The 20666-nt window shown below is 45.7% G+C and overlaps 1 protein-coding gene across 4 annotated transcripts in view; it reads right to left on the bottom strand.

Moving 5' to 3' along the window:
- Nucleotides 1-2481: 2481 nt before the first annotated feature.
- ZC3H18 (zinc finger CCCH-type containing 18) overlaps nt 2482-20666 on the bottom strand; it is a 53435-nt gene continuing 35250 nt past the window's right edge. For 2 of the 4 annotated variants that reach the window (XM_035117957.3, XM_088671970.1), the window contains exons 11-19: nt 19939-20064; nt 16360-16461; nt 14972-15112; nt 13147-13299; nt 11799-11959; nt 8548-8750; nt 6786-6882; nt 5118-5214; nt 2482-3414 (exon numbers count right to left, since the gene is read on the bottom strand). In XM_035117957.3, coding sequence (XP_034973848.2) covers nt 3210-3414; nt 5118-5214; nt 6786-6882; nt 8548-8750; nt 11799-11959; nt 13147-13299; nt 14972-15112; nt 16360-16461; nt 19939-20064 — 1285 coding nt within the window. In that variant the 3' untranslated portion in view covers nt 2482-3209. Of the gene's footprint in view, nt 3415-5117; nt 5215-6785; nt 6883-8547; nt 8754-11798; nt 11960-13146; nt 13300-14971; nt 15113-16359; nt 16462-19938; nt 20065-20666 lie in introns of all 4 variants that reach the window. The other 2 variants (XM_035117956.3, XM_088671969.1) reach the window with 1 other exon arrangement.

A 20666-nucleotide genomic window follows, 5' to 3' on the forward strand; every position in this document is an offset into this window, starting at 1 on the left:
GTCACTTTCTGTTTAATTATTTTGAGAAGAAAGCAGCAAATATCATAAACTAATTGCTGGTGGACTTTGGTGCCATGTTGCAGAATATCAAAGCTTCTGGAAGAATGTAAGGCTATATCATATCTTGGGAGAGCTGGGTCTTAGCCCTGAGTGTGGAAAGCAAGGCACAGGAAGAGTGCTTTGGCCTGACCCTGCAGGTATCTCCTTATATTCCCTTGAGGTATTGTGCTGTTTTAAATACGTAAGCTTTTACGATGTTTTAAACAGCTTTTTATTACAAGTGTTCATTGTAATTTAGGAACTGATGCTTGAATTGAAGAAAGGCCTATAGACATGAAGGAGCGGACAGAGAAATACCGGTATGTAAATAAAGCTCCTGTATGTCAGCATGACATGCACACTGGCCTTCTGTTAACTTTCACTGAAAAAGAAATGTGTCATCTTAGGGTTTTTGTCAGTTTTCTAAACCTATCCTGATCAAACCAGCAATTTGGGTGTGTGTTTTTTACTGGTCACTGATGCCTGAAGCCAGGCCAACGGGCAAGATTGCATCACCTGTGCTTTGAAATCAGTTACACCTCCATTCTACGTTAGTCACGCAGCAAAGGGACACAAAGACGGTGATATTCCCCCCACCCGGCCCCACACAAAAGAGAGAAAAGGTCAGTACCCACACATCTTTGGACCAGAAAGCTGCTGACCTCACTACAAGTACCCTTAAGCCGTTTAACACACTACTCACCTATCCACCTCTGGTTCTACAAAAGTGTCTTTGTAATTTGACGGATTATGCTAAACGCTCAGCTGTTAATTGCCATTTTCTGTGCTGAAGTTTGGGTGGGTGTTTATGGGCTTTATATTTTTATTCGGTTCAACTGCATTCTTTTTGTATTTATGCGGTTTTTGGTTCTTATGCTTATTGCAAGCCACTTAAGAGACTTTTTCTGGCAAGTCAGTAAGACGTAGTCAAGGAGGGCAGATGGGAAGCAGAGCCTGGAAAGGGGTTAGATCAGTGGCCTGTGAAATGCCCTCTACAACTAGCAGTGGCCTAAGGGGGAATTGGGTGTTAATACTGGCCGCACAGCCAATAGCAGCTCATGCCTGTTAAAATGGGAGGCCACAGCTCCTTGAATAATCTTGCCCATAGAACACCCTGGCTGGATCAGAGTGAGTTGCCCTTCTAGTCCAGTATCCAGCTCCCCCCAGTGAAAAGCCAGATGCCTCCCGGAAGTCTACCAGGAGAGTTGGATGGCATCAACCTTCTCCTGCTGCTTTCCAGAAACTTGCATCCAGAAGTAGCAGACTGCTTCTGAAACTGGAGGTTTTACTTAGGCACCATGTCAAACAGCTGGGGGTAACCCCCACCTGGCCTTGGCTAAGAATTTGTCTAATCCTCCTTTAAGGCCAGGGACCATGGCTACATCCTGTGGCTGCAAATTCCATAAATTAATTCTGCTTCACATGACATATTTGTTTGATCTGAGCTTACTTCTAACCAGTTTTATTGACAATTTTAATAAGCAGTGACGTTATGTGAACAGTGATACTAACAGGTGTTTTATTGTGTGGTGAGCACAAGTGGGCTGGAGGATGACAATGCTTCCTCTTTCTCTTTTTCTGGAGTTCACAATTAGTGCCTGTGAGTTCCTGGGGACTGGAAGAAAATTGGGGGGATGAGGGAGGAAAAACAGGGGAAGCCAAACCATTTGAATGACCCAAAGATCCAGTTTAGTTAGAAGGGAAATTATGCTAGCGCGTCTAATTTGAAAGAGACATTTAAAGACAGGAGTGGACAACTAGATTTGACTAACGGACCGGGTTTTTTTCTCCTCCACCCCGTGAGCCAAGTTTGCAGGTGAGATGGGCCTACTACCTGTCAGTCATCTCATGCCACAATGAATTCAGGTGGCCCACGTTCTTCTGCATGCTGTTTTGAAGCCCCATTGGGTCTTCTGAGCACCTGGCAGGGCTGTCTGCAAGCTCTGGTGATCAGCTTATTTGAGCACATTAAGCTGGGGTGCAATCTTCCTTGCATAACAAAGCAGGGAAGAAGGCAACTAAAATCTCCCAGAGATCACTGTAATTTTTCAATCCCTTTAAAAAAGTATTTTATTGATAGTTTTAATATTTTAAAGTTTTACTACAAAGTGGTATATCATTTTTGCTAAATACAACCAATCAATCATGGAACACACACAGCAAAACCTGGTAGCCTGTGGAGAACTTTGGCCAGGCGTAGGTTTCAGCAAGACAGCAAGAGATGCATTTTCAGCTTTCCATCTCATGGGAGAAGGTATCTTTACCCTTAGGCATAGACTTTGATTTTGAGAGGGAGGAAGCTCAAAACCACACGTTTTAAATTCCCTGCAGGAATTCCCAATCCACCCTTCATAGGAAATTTAAATGACTGATGGTGGGAGTTTACCAGGCATTCTGAGACAGGACCTGAGATGGCAACAAAGCGGGTCAAAGAAGAGAAGCTGTTTATCAAAATACTTTATTTTCAGCATAACCCCTCAAAAAAAAGAAAAGACCCCTCTTTTTAGACACACATCCTGACAAAACCTTTGCTTTTCCATTTTTTTAATCAACAAAAACAATCTTAAAATAAAAAGACACATGGGATCTTCCAACCAGACTTCCATCAAGGATATCTATGCAACTGGTTTAGTTCTTGTGGGGAGTAAGGTGGAGAGGGGTGGGAAGAAGACAAACAAACAAAGGTGTAGTGGGTGGGTGGGGGGACATTTCCGGCAGATGACAGAGCGAGTTTTGGCTCTCTCTCCTTACACAGCATTGTAGAACTGCATTGCTGAAGACACTCAACACACACCAGGGCTAACTAAGGAAACACAACTTGTAGCTAGCAGTGGAGGACAGAGCAGAGAAGGCATCTGGACAGGGCTGCAGTTAAGAGTCCTCTGTGCATGATGGACACGGAAAAAACATCAACGTGGCTGCCTCCGCCACGGTGCCGGCAACGCGTGGGCTGGGGAGGTAACCGGAGGGAGCCGTCTTAGACTGCCAGAAGGGGCGGGTGGGTGTTCAGCTGACAAAACTTCTCTTTTCTTTTCAATTTATTATTATTTTTTTAAAAAGGATCACAGCCAAAATAAAACTGAACTGCAAAATCCGAAGTGGCTGCTTGTATGTATGCTATTTATAAAAACACAGAGAGCAGTCTCTAATCCAGGCTGGATCAAGGCAGACTATACTTTCCCAGGGATCTTGGCTCGTTTGCGGGCAATGGCATCTTCCACGGCCTTCAACTGCTTCAGGAGCTCCTCCCGCCGTGACAATGTGCTGGACTTGCCTGATTTCGCAGCAGCAGCTGGGCCCCCGGGCTCAGCTGCTTTGCCTGGGATGCTTGTAACTTTGCTTGAACTCTTGGACTGCGGTGACAGTGGGCGCTTCCTGTGACAGAAAAAAGACATAATGGTAAGAAATAACCAGGAATGTAGGCCAGAGGCTCCAGGAAGAGAATCCTCTCCAAGTCCATTAAAAAAATAAAATCATTTACTCATACACATATTTTGGAGTCACTTGCTGATGCTTATTTATTTTTACATTTATATCCCACCTTTCAAGGAGCTCAAGGCATCAATACAGGGCTTTCCCCCTCCCAATTTGTTCCCGGGTCCTAGTCCAATAATCTAACCACTACACCGCTTTCCTGAACAGATACCCACCCAAAGTGTCTTAAAATAGAAACAAAAAAAAGTAGAAAAATTGGGATTTCTTGATGCAGCCTATGCTAATTGCATGTCAACAACATTTGAAATGGCAACCTCAAGATGATACCTCAAGATGATACATCCATCTAGCTCTGTACTCTCAGCTCTGACAGGCAGTAGCTCTCCATGGTCTGAAGCAGAGCTTTCCCAGGTCTGCTTCTAACTGCAGAAACCATAGATTGTACCTACATGAAAAGTGGATGTTCTATCACTGAGCTAGGGCCCTGCTCAGTCCAGAAAGGAGAGTTGGCAGCTTCTACTGCTACACACTCTGTGACTTCACCAGTCAGGGAGTTGAACTTGCAACTGTTGGCTCCACAGCCTGCCAACCTCTCTTCCCCACCAGGCAACCTCCAGCACCCAAAGTTGTAGACAGTACAGAGTTCTCAGGAAAAGAATGTTTGCAGGGGGAAGCTCTAGTCAAACCAAGGGGATTATTTTTTTATTTTATTTTTTGCATCTGGAGAAAAAATGTAGACAAAAGAGCTATGGGACATTTTGCGTTTTGGAGACCAGGGATGCTGTGTTATGACCCCACCCCCAGCATAGACAACTCAGGGTTGTATCCAATGCTAGTCACACTTGGAGGGAATCCCATTTAAATTAAATGGCATGACTAACATAGATCCATTAATTTCAGTGCTGCTGCTGTGAGTAAAGCTTAGCTGGGTGTGACCCTCGAGGCCAACAGAGCCACAAGATCAGCCATCGGATCCAGCCTACAGACCTCACCCTGGCAATGCAGTGGCAACAATGCAAACAGCTAAAAAGTATACTTGCTAAATAAGGCCTCCAATCTTACATCTCATTGTCCGGCCTGCACTGGAAATCCAGTTTTTGCAGGACGTTTTCTGAGTGTGGTGTGTGTAATATGCAGCAGATTCATGTACAAGCTTTAAGGCATCAAAGGAATCTTCAGTCGGGAAGAAAAACAACAACCATTTAAAGTATGCCAGTCAGGTGCTCTGACTGGGCATTATTCAGGTCTCCAGATAGTCATCTCCATCCCTGTGATAATTCCCCACTTTAATGCCCATGCAACAGCATCCCCTGCCCTTCTAGGTGATGCCCTGTGAGGTCACACCCAAGACATTCAAGATATACTGCCTGTCCCATGCCCTCTGGGGTTGCTTCAGGCCTTCCGACAGGTGATCCCCAGCCTTTATGAGTCATAGGGCAAGGGATGACCCAAATGGGCAACTGGGCTCTATAACCTGTGACTCAGAGGTTGGGGATCACCCGGGGGTGGCTGTTGCAGCTATCAGTTGCCGTCTGGGCATGTGAACCCTTGCCTCTTGATGTAGTTAAAGCATGGCAGCCTTCAAAGAGGCCACAGGGAGGAAAAACCAGGCAGGAAGCCAAAAAAGGCAGCACAGAACTTACTTGTCCGCCTGAGCAGCTGAGAGCTTCAGATTAGGACCCCGCTGGCGGTCTTGTTTGGGAGAGGAGAGCCTCCCAGCAGGTTTCCTATCACGGGTACCTGGGGAAGGAAGAATAAGTCCGGTAGTCTGAGTATGGTGGTTGTTTCCATATGGTGTGCCCTGCCTCAGAAATCACTGCTTGAGGAAGGGGGTCAGTATATTTTGATGTAGCCTTTACATAATGCAGCCTTTTAATGCAGCCAGAATATTTCAATGCAACCAGCTGCCCATGAGATGTACTGGAGTACAAGTTCCACCAGCCCCAGGAAGCGCAGCTGTACGCTGCCGGGGCTGAGGAGACATCAAGTCCAAAATATATGGAGGGCACCCAGTTGGGGATGGCTGCTTTAAAGGGGCAATTGAATAGCGACAGCGACATTACAATTTCCAACAATTCAAACTGCAGCTGTTATTAACGGTCCCTTAAGTGTTCAAAACATTTCACGTACATTATCTTAGTAGCCCTTACAACAACCCTGTGAGGTAGGTCAGTGTTCTTATTTCTGTGCTGACAGTGGAAGCCGAAAGAGAGAGAGAGAGAGAGAGAGAGAGAGAGAGAGAGAGAGAGAGAGAGAGAGAGAGAGAGAGAGAGAGAGAGAGAACACATGACCATCTGCCATGAGTTCACAGCAGAGGTGAGATTTGAACTGGGGACTTTCCAGCTTCCGGTTTCTTAGCAACACCAGCTTTGATTTGTACAATGCATTTTTTTCAGGTGGCAAGATCAGCATAAGGAATGTGGCTCAGTTACTGATGCTCTAAGGAAAAGTTGTTGCCTCAGCAACAGTTAAGCAACTCCAAGTCTGGCACGGCAGATCGTGCCTCTGGTTGCAGGCACAGTCCAGGCTGAGTATACTGGCAGCAGCTCTGGCATGTCAGCCTTAATGAGCTTGCAACACAGTCAGGGGAAAGCCTGGGATGCCAGCTTTTGGCTTTTATCGTGCAAGAGTCAGAGCTGATCATCTAACAAATACTTGGGTGAGGGCAGGGAGCAGCTGGGGATGTTGCAACTAAGCTGCTTTCAGCTAAGCATCACACCTGCATTTTTTTTTAAAGGTAACTAAATAAAAGCAGAAACTGAACCATGAAGAAAAAAAAACCCATGTATAAAGACAGGAATGTAGGAAGCTGCTTTATACCAAGTCAAGATGATGGGGTCCATTTAACTCAGGGTTGTCTACACTGACTGGCAGCAGCTCCCCAGAGTTTCAGGCCCTACCTGGAGACACCAGGGATAGAAGCCAAGCTCTTCTGCATGAAAAGCACATACTCCACCACTAAGCTTCCTCACTTCCGCTGGCTGTAACATAGGTGGCATTGGGCAACTGCACTCCCTGCTGCCCACACATTTTCAGGTTTGCATTTGAAGTCAAATAGACAGGCAGCTCTCTCTTTTTGAAGTGGTTCTCAAGGAGCTGACAAGTGCACCAAATTCCACAGCAATGAGCTGAGTGTGCATGCATGTGCATGTGGCAGCTGTCACCAAAAAGGGCATCTGTGCAGAGTTCAAACACAGACAAGTGGGTGAGCCCAGCTTGGTGACCAGAGCAGAAGTAGACAGCTGAAGTATTTGCATGTGGAGAGGCCTTGCAACAGAGGTCTCCCCGCCTGGCCCCACACACTTCCTCACCTCTGTCTGGAGAAAGGTTTATCCGCTTGGCTGGAGGAGAAGCCTGCCTGTCTTTGTCAGAGGGCTCGTACCTTTTCCTGCTTCCTTTGTCAGCTGCCTGCAAAGAGAACGGAGGGGATCAGAACAAGCCAGGCTCATTCATGGGAACACACACACACACACACACAGAGAGAGAGAGAGAGAGAGAGAGAGAGAGAGAGAGAGAGAGAGAGAGAGAGAGAGAGAGAGAGAGAGAGAGAGAGAGAGAGACTGGCCTGTCAATGAGGCACTCTCCCTGCAGCAGGACATTTGTGCTCCAAGTCTTCACCTTGCTGGCTCTAGCCAGAGGCTCTGTTGCACGTTTTCCTGGAGGCTGGCCCCAAAAAGATGTCTGTTGTGGCCTTGAGAGCATGCGACTGGTCAGGTGAGTGCCTGCCTTGGGCAGTTAGTCAGGCTGCTTCCACTTTTAACTGTCCTCTCCCCCTAGAGCAATGGCACCTCCACTCCCACCCTTAGCAGAGGTCAGCCATTCCTCTTCAAGCTGAAACCAACTGGGAGGCCAGAAGCAGAAAAATCCCTGCTATTTCCACATGCTGCTTTCCCAGCAGACTACATGCAGCTCAGTCTGTCCCCAGTGCTCTGCTTTCTTGTGTAAACCTAAAAGCTGCTTACTACTGTTCTGTCCCAGTCTAGTGTAACTAACAGAGAAATGCCTCATGGCTAGGGACGAAAGTGACGAGCTTCTGGGTGGTGTGACTGGCAGTAGCCCCTGGGGGAAGGTGCCACACATGTTGTAAGCACAGGAACACCCAATGCACCTTCCAGGTGTTTCAGCAATGTACCACTGTGCCGCTGACCTTCCCATCACACATACCTGACCTGTCCTAGGCAGTTTGTTCATAACAAGTTAACCAGCAGGGCTGCATGGTGGGTGCATCTTCAGTGCTGTTTATGCAAGAGAGGCCCCTGCAGGATTGCAAGGACACAAGAGCAGCCTCTTACTGGATCAGACCAGAAAGTCATCCAACCCAGTGTTTCTGTTCCACACAACCGACAAATGGATCCTTCCAAGAAGCCCGCAAGTGTGATTTGCCTGCTGTCCCCCTTCCCCAATAAGAAGTCACTGATAAGAGCTCCCATATGACATTGATCAGTCAAATTGGATGACCAACTCCAAAGAAGTGGAAGCCTGCATTTGGTGAAACAGTTGCTGTCTGGATTTCCTATACCTCAAATTTAACTGCCTGATCTTGGGTGTCCTATAATATGAGAGAGGCAGAAAAGTTTCTCTCTTCACCATTCAGAATTCAGCAGGCACCTTTTGCTTTATTCCTTAAGCAGCTGCTGAAATCTCTTTATGTGCTGCCAACTTATGCATGCAATTAACTAAGTATCTTTCTCTAATAGTGGATCTCTTTAAATTTTTACATTTTTATTGTCTATATGAAGCAGTGTAGACATATTTTTTGCAAAGAAGTAAGTTCTGCCTGTGGTAGATCAGATCCACCTGTCTGCTATCTGAGCCAGCCCTTTACACCTCACCCTCGAAGCAGGACCCTCATTTGCTTTGAGGATGCCTTGCTGTCACACTTAAAGGCACCTGCTGGGTGGATCCCAAGTCAGAGGAAGCCTTCTTGGTCCCCTGTGCACATTATTCAATATTCTCAATGCCCCAGAGAGAAGTGGGAACCCCCCTCCCCTTCAATCGCATGCAAGGAAGTCGAGGGAGGGCTTAAAATATTTAAGGAGACCCTCTCAGCCCCCCCCCAAAAGAAAACCTCACCTTGTTCAACAGTGTTAGTTTGATTTCTTTGTGGGCGCTGAAGCCGGCTGTCTGTGGCTGGGGCGGTGGGGGCTGCTGAGGTGGGGGTGGCTGCTGAGTTTTACCCCCTTGCACGGCCTTGGCTTGCTTGGGGGGCTGTGCTGGGGCTTCCCGTTTCCGTTTCTCCTCCTTGATGTTGCCACCACCTTCTTTTTTGGGCTTTCCTGCTAGGAGCAGAACATGCTTTGGTGATCAAAGAGCCAAAAAGTGCTCCTCCCCTCCCCAGGTTTCTGTAAGCAAGGCCAGGGGACAGTCAACATGACAGCAACTGTGGACAATCTGTGCTGAAAACAAGCAACATTATATAAGTTATGAAGCATTTCACAGAGGAAATTGCCTTACACAGAGTTCCATTGGTCTACCTGGTCCAGTACTGTTTAAACCACTGGACTTCAAACTAGTGGGTAAGGGCTCCCTAGTGGGTTATGGCCTTATCCAAGGTGGGTTGCAACAGAAGCACTACCACCATGCAAATATATGGTAAAAGATTAAGGAATGTGTGTCAGGCAGGAGGTTTATCCCAGTCGTACCTGAATATGCTGTTGTGGATTCAACTTGGGACCTCCTGCATGCAACAAAGATGTTCCACTGCTGAGCTATGACCTTTCCTCTAAAAATATACAATTCTAGTCCTCATTATTCAGAATAAAGGGCTGGATTAAACATGAACAGACAAATCTGTCTTCAAACAAATCTGTCTTCGAACAAATCAGACCAACAGTCCAACTGGCTCAATATTTTCTACAATGACTGTCAACAGCTCTCCAGTTTCAGAAAAAGGGTCTCTTCGGTTTCCGGCTAACATTACAATTTATGGTGCTGACTCTCCACTGCCCTCCAGGACATAGTGAGGTTCAGGCAGGCGAAAGCCAGGATTTATGAGGTAAAATTCCTGGCAATGCTCCCCAGTGGGTTCTGGGGCGTTTACTGCATCCCGCTGTGTCGTTTAAGCCCATGTCTGCCAACCTGAAAGGCAGAATGTGTGCGACCTGGGAGTGTGTCCCTGCCATGGACGAGCCTCTGCTTGCGTCATGATTTGAGACTGGTTCCTCATTAATTTGGAATATTGGTGTTAATCATGAGGCGCTCCTGAAACGACATATGATAACGGGCTGCAATCAATCAGCTGCCGAAAGGGCTGGGTTTGGCTCTTTGAAGGTATTTGAATGATTTTTCTGAAGCTTGAAAAGCCTTACAACAGCCAGGAAGGAAAGGGGAGAATAAGGTGTTTTGTGCTTTCATATGGTCTCCAAATGGTTTTTTTTCTTGTCCTCCCCTGCAAAAATGAAAGAGACGTGTGTAGCTGTGGCTGTTATTCTGTCTGGCACTGAGGAAAAGGGGGGGGGGTAGATTTATGCTCAAAAAGGAATTTAACAAGGTTAAATTATGACCACCCCCCTCAACCAAGGTTGAATGGACTTTATGTAAAATTATCTTTGGACTGGACCAGGAGTGTGAGGGAGCAATGCAGAGTAAGAAAATGAATGGCTTCTCATTAAATCTGGCAAGAAGCAGCTGTATTTGAGAAAAAACTTAGCTGTGTGCTGAGGAAGAACCCCAGAGCAGAATTTTAGTGGAGGAGATTGGACATCTTATCTGGGAGTTATTTATAGCTGCAGCCTGTACACAAGTTGGTGAACAGCAGAAGGAAGGGAATGGAATGTGAAATGACCTTGTAAACACTGCAGGGAACTGAACAAAGGAAGAGAACTGAACAAAGGAACATAGCAATTAACTCTCCCAACACACTAGATCTGAGAACACCGTTTATGAAGGACTACACATGTGAAATGGATTTAATATTTATAAGAATTAACAGTGGTGCTGTATGTAAGGAAAGAATTATGATCAGCTGCGAGAATGGACTAACATAATGTGAAAGTTTAAATGGATATTAAAGAAGTTATGAAGTGGTCACAAGAGGAAGTGATGGACATACGTTTGCAACAGAAGCGGGAAACCTGATTTTATGTAATTGTATTAAATTAAAGTAACTAGGTCTGATTTGTAACAATTTGGAAAACTAATAAAAAATAAAAGAAAAGGAAAAAGGGTCTCTCCCTGCCCTTCATAAAGATGCCAGGGATTAAACCCAGGACCTTTTGCATGTAAAGCACTGAGCTCTGCCTATGAGCTGCAGCACTGGAAGTGCTGTCTTTTCTGACTAGCAGCAGCTCTTCAAGGCCTCCAGCAGAAAAGGGGGAAGGGCTCTCCTATCACCTGCCACCTGAGGTCCTTTGAAGTGCCGACTCAACCTAGACCAGCCTTCCCCAACCTGGTGCTCTCCAAATACTTTGAACTACAACTCCCATCAGCCCCAACCACATTTGGAATAAAAGCTGCAAGGCTCAGAGTAAGATCTTTGAGATGGTTATATAGTGAAGATTATAAAATATTAAAATACATGCAATCCAATCCAAAAACTATGTGAATGTCCCAGAGCTCTGCCCCTTCCTACACAGTAGCAGTTTGGATACTGTTACCCATGCCTTAGTAACATTCAGGCTTGAATACAACAGGGTGTGGCTTGCGAGATTCTCCTTGAAGACCTTTCTAAAACTTTGGTGGGCTCAAAATGCAGCAGCCACATGGGTGACATTTCTCTAGTGTATGCACAAAGAAAGGTGCTGGCGATAACGTATATGGCTGTTTATGGTTTGGGTTAAAAGCTGCTGAAGGATGGCCTGTTCTCATATCAACCCACCTGCGCTTTAAAGATAATTGGCGAGGCTCTTCTCTGGGCTTCCCCTGCCGGCTGATGTTACACCGGTGGAGTCTGGGAAATTGGCTTTCCCTGCTGTTGGCAATGAATTTGCAGTGTATTTTCACTGCTTAAAAAGGGCACAATTTTGCCTTTAGAAACAACAGACCACATGCATGGTCTAAGCTTGCGTTACTCATGTGCCATGATCGTGAACAGATACAATGAGCACAGCAGAAGGACCCTTTGCCAAAATAATCTGCATTCTGCATCCAGAATAAATAGTGCTAGTGAACTGTGTTCATGAAGATTTCACACGTCTTTCTGTCTGCTAGTGAAGAACATTCCAAAGCAGTTTGCAAATAAGGGAAGCAATAACAGGGAAGTCTGGTGGGGGTGGGGAGAGGAGGGGAGGGGAAGTGAGCAGCAGAGGGGAATGGAGACTGGCAGTGCCACAGGAGGTGCTTGAAGAAACACAGGCAAATCACATTCTGGAGGCAGAGTGGCCTACCTCTCTCCTTCTTCGGCTGTGCTGGGGTTAGGGATCTGGAGCTGGCCGAAGAAATCGGGCTGGCTAGGTCAGCGTACATGTCTTCTGAGTCAGCGCTCCGCACAGAGCTGCTACTGGAGGAGGCACTGGAAACGGACGAGACGCTACTTACACTCAGGGACCTGGGTTGGGTGCGAGGAGGGCAAAGATACAAGTTAGATCCAGAAGAACGGGTTGAAACAGCACCCCAGTGGAGAATAGTTTTGCTTATGTAAAATACAGCCTTGCCTGTGTGGTGTACTGGTAAGAGACCAGGGTTCAATTCTCACCACCCCAGTCATGAAGCTCACTGGGTGACCTTGGACCTGTCACTGCCTGTCAGCCATACCTACCTCACAGTCATACCCCCTTCATTTAGAGGGGGAGAAAACCATGTGCACTACCTTGAGCTCCTTGGAGAGGAAGGTGGGATGAAAACGCCAATAAATAACCTGGTGCCCTCCAAGAGTCCCAAAACATCTGGAGGGCACCAGGTCAATCTAGTACTAGACTAAAAACTGGTTTCTGCCTGTTGTCTGTCTGGATACAAGTCGTTCCTCCCCCTCCTCCACTGGCTGAATTGCTGCGATATCAAGAGGACTTTCACAATCAGTCAAGATGCTCATGAGCACTTGTCCGTGGCCAACTGTGCTGCTCTGGGACAGCCTTTCCCAACCTGGTGCCCTCCAGATGTATTTGGGACACCAGCTCAGCTGGGCACCTTCTGTATTCATTGGTGCGGAAGCTAGAATCTGATGCAGGGAGCCCCAGGAAAACATAACATTATGCAAAACAGACTGTTCATGTCACCATTGTTTTCTCTGCAATCTCCTCCCTACCCTCAACATTTCAATTCCTTCTCGGAAATAGATTTAAGGATGTCTTCCTGCAACAGCTAAATTAATATAAGGCAAGAACTGCACAGCACTGGATACCATAATGAATTAAACGCAAAGTCAAATCAGCTGATGACACCTGCTTGATGCTTCTTGCCACAAGGCATGGAGGTAGAAAAATTTTCAGAGGGCGCAGTTGGGGTTAACAACAAGGAGAAGATTGTACCTAGCATGCTCTGCTTCTGAACCATCCCGGCGATTCTGGCTGGGCAAAGTCACAGGATATGCTGCGGAGGCAGATGCTTCGACCCAGTATGGCAATTCTAAGGTCTTTATAAGAAAAGCTGATTTCTGAACATTTCCCCGTTTTTACTCAAGTGGCCATGAAGGTGCTTCCTTCAAACAAATCGTGCTTTAGAAGAGAGCTGCCTCATTCCACAGAAGTAGCCACACGTTTTACTCTTCCAACCCAGAAACAGATGGAAATATCTCACCTGGACTTTCTGGACCCAGATGGTGATGGGGAGATGGAAGCTGAGGAGGACCGAGAATGAGATCGAGAGAGGGATCGGGAGATGGATCTTGAACGGGAGCTGGACCCACTATAGCTGCTGCCACTGCCACTCATACTGCAACTGATGGCCCGCCTGCAACAAGAAACAAGTCCAAACTCCCTGTTACATACCAGATGGACATCAGTGCAATACACCTTTGCTGGTCATTCCAGGGAAACCTTGATGCTGGTCATACAGGGGCACTCAGGAATACACAGCCACCCACAAACCCTTACTTAGGATGGGTGAAAACCAACAATATCAGAAAAATAAATTATAAACAATAATTAATATTAATAATACAACCTATTAGTGGATTGCTATGTAAGGCATCTCCAAGTGACTTATAAAATAATAGCTTGCTTCCATGTGGATGTCCTGAGCACCCAATGGCAGGAGGGAGAGGGCTAAAGTAGGGATCGTAATGGAGTAACTCTGCTTGAAAATCCTTGCTGGGGGGTGGTGGCAATGGGTACTGCATGTGAGCTGACTTCTGCCCCTAGGGACCATCCCCATGGCGTAAGGGCCCAAGCCCTAACTAGGGATAGTTTGGGTGGTGGGAGAAATAATTGAGTTGGCTGAGCAATACATTACACTCTTGATGTGCTTGGTATTCCAAACCGGAAGAAGAAGAAGAAGAGTTTGGATTTGCTACCCCGCTTTATCACTACCAGTTGTGGGAAACCAGTCCTCTTGTGGGGCAAAGGGAGGCTGTGCCCTTCCTTCCACTCCAAAGTGATCACAGGGAAGAAGAGAAAGGATTCCCCACAGGTACTTCCTGGCATGTACCTATTTCCCACCTGGCTTTCAGCCACAGAACTCCCAAAAACCCGTGGTCATGATTCTAATGAGGAATGCTAAGGAAGCCATGAAGGGCAGGGAAGTTTTTCTCTTCTGCCTTCCGGATGCAGCTCCCACAGCCAATGAAGCAAGCAGGGTCAAAACAGCCCCACGAAAACATAGGAAACAAGCGGTTTCTTTTGCCTGCGTGGAATTAGATCCTTTGGGATCTATTTATATTGTGCCAGTTTCAGAAATTCTACATACAGTGGTGCCTCGCTTAACGAATGCCCTGCTTAATGAAATTTCCGCTTAACGAAAGGATTTTTCGAGCGGAGGTTGCCTCACTAGACGAATTCGTTTTATGAAAAATTCGTCTAGCGAATCGCGGTTTCCCATAGGAATGCATTGAAATTCAATTAATGCGTTCCTATGGGCAAAAAAAATTTCAAAAAAATTTCAATGCATTCCTATGGGATTCGCTAGACGAATTTTTCGTTATAAGAAAAGACCTGTGGAACGAATTAAATTCGTCTAGCGAGGCACCACTGTATTTGAATTGCATGCTAATTTCACTTTGGAGAACCCCACTTTGCCACAGCCAATTTCCCAAGATGCTCAGAAATCCCTTCCCTGGTAACCAGATCAATCATATGATGAATGGAGAGAAGTTGATAAATTCTCCTGCCTGATCTGCAGAGGGCATGTGTTTGTGAAATGTGGAGTGGACACGCCCACTTATGGACACACCCACTTCTGGAACCCCTGAGGATTGGCCAAGGGTGAATGTGGCTCTTTGGGCAAACAAAGTGCTAGCCGCTGGTGCCTTAAATGACATTTCAAGTAAACAGCTATGTCTTGGGAAGCCCCTAGGCATGAAGCAATGACTTAGGCCGCTGTGCCTCCCCAGGTTCCCAAGAAAGCAGCTCATGCTTCGACTTGCCTATTAGGAGATTGTTCTAGGAAGCTCCCCTGTTCCTCCTACCTCCGGGGTGGCATCCTCATTTGGCGCTCCTTCCGCCTCGCCTCTCTGTTTCCTGGCTTGGGTGGCTCCGGGGCGGCTGGGGCAGGTTTAGCGACTGGTGGAGGCGCTGGAGGGGCAGGTAGTTTCTTCACAGGCTTGTCACTGCAAAAGTAAAATGGGTAAGATGACAGGAGCGGGGAGACCGGCTGGAAGAGAGTGGGTGCTAGATTGAACTCAAGTCTTTGAAAGTCTGGCCTCAAATCTTAGCTACCATGCTAAAGCTGTCTGACACATTCTGGGAGACAGGATGGTGAAAGAGAGCCTTGGGGTGGACACTGGATGCCCAGGTTGAACATACAAAGCTCAGCTGTCTTTCACAGAGACAAGGAGGAATATTCTGGGAGACAAAATTTTAATGAAACGAATATGGACAGTACAGCAACAGGGTTTTCAGAGTCATTTAGGTGACCATGCATATATTTATTTTGCATTTCGTATTGGAAGAAACTTTTGCACAGAGCTCCAAAGTGCAGCTCCTGGGACTACAGTGAGTCCTGTTCAGTCTGTTTTGGGGTCTCTGGGCATTTCACCAAATCTGTCTCATGTTTTCAAGTTCATTTCCATGGTCAAATGGGGTGACTTTCTCTTCCCCAGTTCCACCCCACTGCAAATTATACTGTTAAAATAAAAAAAAGTGTTTTGGGGGGCCCGGTGGGGGGAGGAAATCAGGCATGGACATTTTGCGTGGAAGGACTGTGAGCTCTGTTCAGTTCTGGTATTCGAAACAAAGGTCTGGGCTTAGAACAGCTCGATTTCAAATGTAGGCCTCCCCCCCTCACTAGGCTTCAGTTGTTGGATCTTGGGGTTCTAGATTTTTTTTTAAAAAAAAGTAGATTCCACAAGCCTGAAGTCTTCCTACTGCCCTATGATGACTAACCCAAAGACTGTATATTTAAATAAACACATTTTATTACTTTATCATTCATCCAATCAGTGAATGCCAGCGTATCAAGAGATAAGCTGCAGGCTTCGCAGAACCAACATTGCTACAAGTAGGTAGACATCCCTCAGCAGAACTGTGTCATCTCTTTAATTGTATGCGAAGCATGTGTCACACCAACAGAGAGTTCATGGAAAAGGGAGATGACGTCCATTTAAAATCAATATTTAAGTACAGACAACTGTTGTGTTTGCTTTATTTCACGCCTGGGTGCCACAATACCACAGGACCACACTTTACGAACCTGATCTGGTGGAAAGTACCTTGCTGGTCTAGTTCTAAATCTGACAAATGCAACGAGCCCCTGCACCTTTATGATGCTATAGAACCTCAAAAGTGTTCTTGGGGTTCAAGATCCAACCTCAAAAGAACCAATTTCGCTTTGCCCAGAGCGGACACAGCATCTTACCCCTTTCCAGCAGGTGCTGCAGGCTCTCCTTTAGCTTTGGGAAGAGGTTTGTGCGGAGATGGCGTTGGAGAAGGAGATGGGGAAGATGAGAAGGACCGTGACCTGTAAAGTCAGACAACAGAGAGAGAAAAAGAGAGAGAGAGATAATGAATGAATGAGGGGAAAGTATAGATACACCCTTTAAATGCAGCAGAAGCCTCATTGAATTGGGGGTGCCTCTAAAAAAGGTAAAGGACCCCTGACAGTTAAGTCCAGTCGCGAAGACTCTGGGGTTGCGCGCTCATCTCACTTTACTGGCCAAGGGAGCCAACGTTTGTCCTCAGACAGTTTTTTCCGGGTCATGTGGCCAGCATGACTAAGCTGCTTCTGGCGAAACCAGAGCAGCGCACAGAAACACCGTTTAGCTTTCTGCCAGAGCAGTACCTACCGGTATTTATCTACTCGCACTTTGACGTGCTTTTGAACTGCTAGGTTGGCAGGAGCTGGGACCGAGCAACGGGAGCTCACCCCGTCATGGGGATTTGAACCGCCGACCTTTTGATCAGCAAGCCCTAGGCTCAGTGGTTTAGACCACAGCGCCACCTGCATCCCTGGGGGTGCCTCTACAAATTGTTAATTGATTATTTAATTTCTATACCACTTAATTTCTGTACCACAAATGCCCAGAAAGGATATGACTGGTCTATTAATTAACATATTAACTTTATTAACAACAACAACAACAACAACAAACAACAACAGTAATATAATAATCAATAGGCTTGATATTTATGAAGTGCTGGTACTGGTGCACAAAGCCCTGTACAGCTTGGGACCAGGGCACCTAAAAGATCTTTTCACCCCTTATATACCCACAACGGATCTCTGCCCTCTGCAGTAGAGGGCTTCCTCCAGATAACCGACTCAACAGGATGCTAGTTCCATGTAATGTAGAAATTAGGCCTTTGCTACTTTTGGAAGTCCTTCTCATTACATATCAGACAAGCACCATCTCTATTAGCTCTATTGAAGACAAAGCCTTTAAATATGTAAATATTTTTATGACAGCCAGTATCTGGGTTTGGAATTGTGCTGTTTTGAATGCTAAATCACTTCAGGATACTTTATGGGAAGTGATCCACAATGAAATGAATAAATAATGACAAAATCCAATTACTTAACCATTACTGTGACACAATGAAAGTAACTTTTCAACACACCAAACTGAATTATAAACTTATCCATGCTAAGTTCCTTCTAAATGCAAACAATTCACTGAATATTCTTCCATTTGGTTTTTATCGTGAAATATCAGGATCAGTCTACAGTTTTGGGGGTTTTTTTTGGACTGAACCAAAATAAAGCAAAGTAACAAAGTGAAGTAACAACAACTACTGAAAAGCAAAAGACAGTTTTTAAAGCCAGATGGATGTGCTAAGTAGGTAACATGGCCAATTCTTCAAGCATTATGGCTTCATGGAATATTTAACAATATATGGGCACAATCAAACAACAGGTGGCCAACTGGTGAGATTTGAATGGCCTGCTAATCCTGGAAGCAGCACCTGCAGGGCTCCACTCTGAACTGGCTTTCAGAGGATCTGTTGACCACAACACTAGTCCCCCACCTGCCACTGTGGGGGGAAAAGCTCTAAGCTCATGCAAGCCCTCACCTCCAACACCACACTTCTGCTGTTATCTGTGTAAAGCAGACTGATAAGAATCTCTGAAGACATTTCAAAAATGGTACCATTTTTCTTTTACAAAACTCTCTATTATCCAAACATTTTGGATGCGTCTTTTGGATAAATGATGGCTTTCAACTTTTCAGTGTGCCAAGCCACATTCAAGGTTGTGAGTGATCTGTGTCCGTAGGACTCTTAGATCAGAGGTACTGCAGAGAAAAACCAGCACCCAACATCTGTTGGTGAAGTGGGGCTGGGTGTGTAAAGAAGCACCACCCTTGAAGGGAAGGAAGGAAGCTTTAGAGCATGGGTGGGTGGCAGAAATGGGCCGTCTGAAATGAGAAGCCAAGGAACACACCCGGCAGGACTGCCAGTAACTGGGGGTGGTGCCTCACCACCAACTTGGCTCTTTGTCCCTACAGCCCTCAGATTCCATAACTGCCCCTCTTCCCATTCCCTCCAGGCTCTTGCCCTAGGTGCAACTTCACTGGGGAAAAGGACCTAAATCCTGGAATTAGAATTGATCAAATGACACGATAATTTAGTTGCCTAGCTTCTCATCTGCAGAATTTGGAACAGGAAAGGGAGGGATGCTGAACTGCCCCATAGGATAGGTCTTTCTCCACCCACATCTCGGTATGGGGCCAGAAATAAGCTGGTCAGGATCCAGCAACATGGAACTCCCTTTTCTTCAGGGTCCAGGTAGGAATATAGCTGGTTCTGATAGCTCAGAAATGGTTCCGTGCCCCATCATTTTAAGCCAACGGTAACATCTCCTGGTAGAGAGGAAGCTAGAACATGGACTGGGAAAAGGAACCCTCCCAAGCAGGCAACCTCCAGAAAGTGGAGAAACAGCAGTTCCCTGAAGGCATCATAGAATTATTGGATAGTCATCTAGATCTCTCTCTCCCCCCCCTCCTCTCTCTCACACACTCCTCTATTTCAACTGCCTCTGCTGATCTGGAAGAGAAAATCATCTCTATGGGTCACAAGATTGCCACCATTTGTTTACACAACTTTTTCTCTTCTGATAACAGATGATCGTAAACATGTTGTACCTGGATATTTCATCACCGTTTCATAACTTTTCAGTAGCAGCAACCAACCCAAACACGCAAAGTAGTTTGGCTGGGTACCCATTTAGGAAACTGCCTCTTTCCGGTGCATGCGACAGTGGCGACTGCATCTATTTGAAATGCCATTGCAGGGCCACAACCATAAACACACTTACTCGTGCGTAAATTCTGCACAAGTTAGCAGGCCACACCTGTGAGTTTGTGAGCATGGAAATGGGATTGAAACTCCAAGAAATCCTATGTCAGCCTTCTGCAACCTAGTGCCCTCCAGATACTGTTAGGCTGATGTGAGAAATTGTGTGAGGAGAAGAACAGAGCGGAATACTGGTGAGCATTTTATTTGCAGGTGCAAGAATGCTCCTTGCAATAGGAAAAAAATGCAATAAGCAAGCAGCAGTGGGCAAACGGGCCTGAAAAATATGGAATGCAATACAGTATTAATATGTAAAGTGCTCTTCAAGATGCAATGAATTAACGACTAAGGTATGATTTATTTTGAAGAAAAAATAGCACTCTAGACGAACATTTTAGATATTTTAATTTTTAAAAGGAGGGGGCATTAAAATAAAGGCTATAAATTGTAGTAAAACTACTTATAGGCAGCAATCATGCAGCTGTGCCTTAGTGACCAGCTAAGCTCCCTGAATTCTGAACTTAGTCTGTGTCCTGGATTCCACTTCCAGGATTTCCAGCAGCACTTTAAAACTGACATCAAGTCGCTGTCCTGAGCTTTCCATAGGGTACTGCCCAGACTCACCTATAAGAACCTGTCTTGACTCAGGGAGGCTCCCTATGGTAGCCCAAGAACCTGCCAGCTAACACATTTGGAGAAACAGTACCTGGATCGACTGCCTGAGAAGGAGCTATGCCTGGAAGAGCGACTAGAATAGGAGCTGTATGAGGAAGATCTGGACCGTGACCGTGAAGAACCAGATCCAGAATAGGAGGAGGAGCGAGAAGATGACCTGAAAGGGAATAAAACATATGAGCATTTTGGCAACTGGAACATTATTTGTATGAATTCTTATTTTCAGTTCTACTTGCTTTAAGAAGCTCCCTTATTTCATTTTTTTAAAAAATATTTTTATTAATTTTCCAATTAAAACCAATTATATCACATTCAATATTTCAAATTATACACATATATATATCAATCAAACCGAATGTTATGCCAAATCATCTAAAGAATTTTTTATTTGGGTTCCCATGCTTCAAGAAATTGGGAATTCCTCGCAACTGTCCACTGCCGTCTTTTTTCTTAAAGTTCAAATCGTCAAGAAGCTCCCTTATTTCAAAATCTCCCCAAGATTCTAGTAGGTTCACATGATATCACAGAATGTCTATGTCCTACTCTGCTGTAGCCTGCTTTTAGAGGCTACCTTTCCAGGGGCACAGGCTGTCACTCTTTGCCATTCAGTCTCAACAGGTCACAGTATTGATTTAAGCATCTCTTTCCATTGACGAACACCAGAGCAATCTGCCCTAGTGCAACCAAGAAAGGGCTGGACGCTTATTCACAATAGCACCCCCTGGCCGCACAGCCTATTCTCTTTGTCTCTGGCTCACA

Source organism: Zootoca vivipara, chromosome 6 (assembly GCF_965207765.1).
Source record: "Zootoca vivipara chromosome 6, rZooViv2.hap1.1, whole genome shotgun sequence".
NCBI classification, from domain to species: domain Eukaryota; kingdom Metazoa; phylum Chordata; class Lepidosauria; order Squamata; family Lacertidae; genus Zootoca; species Zootoca vivipara.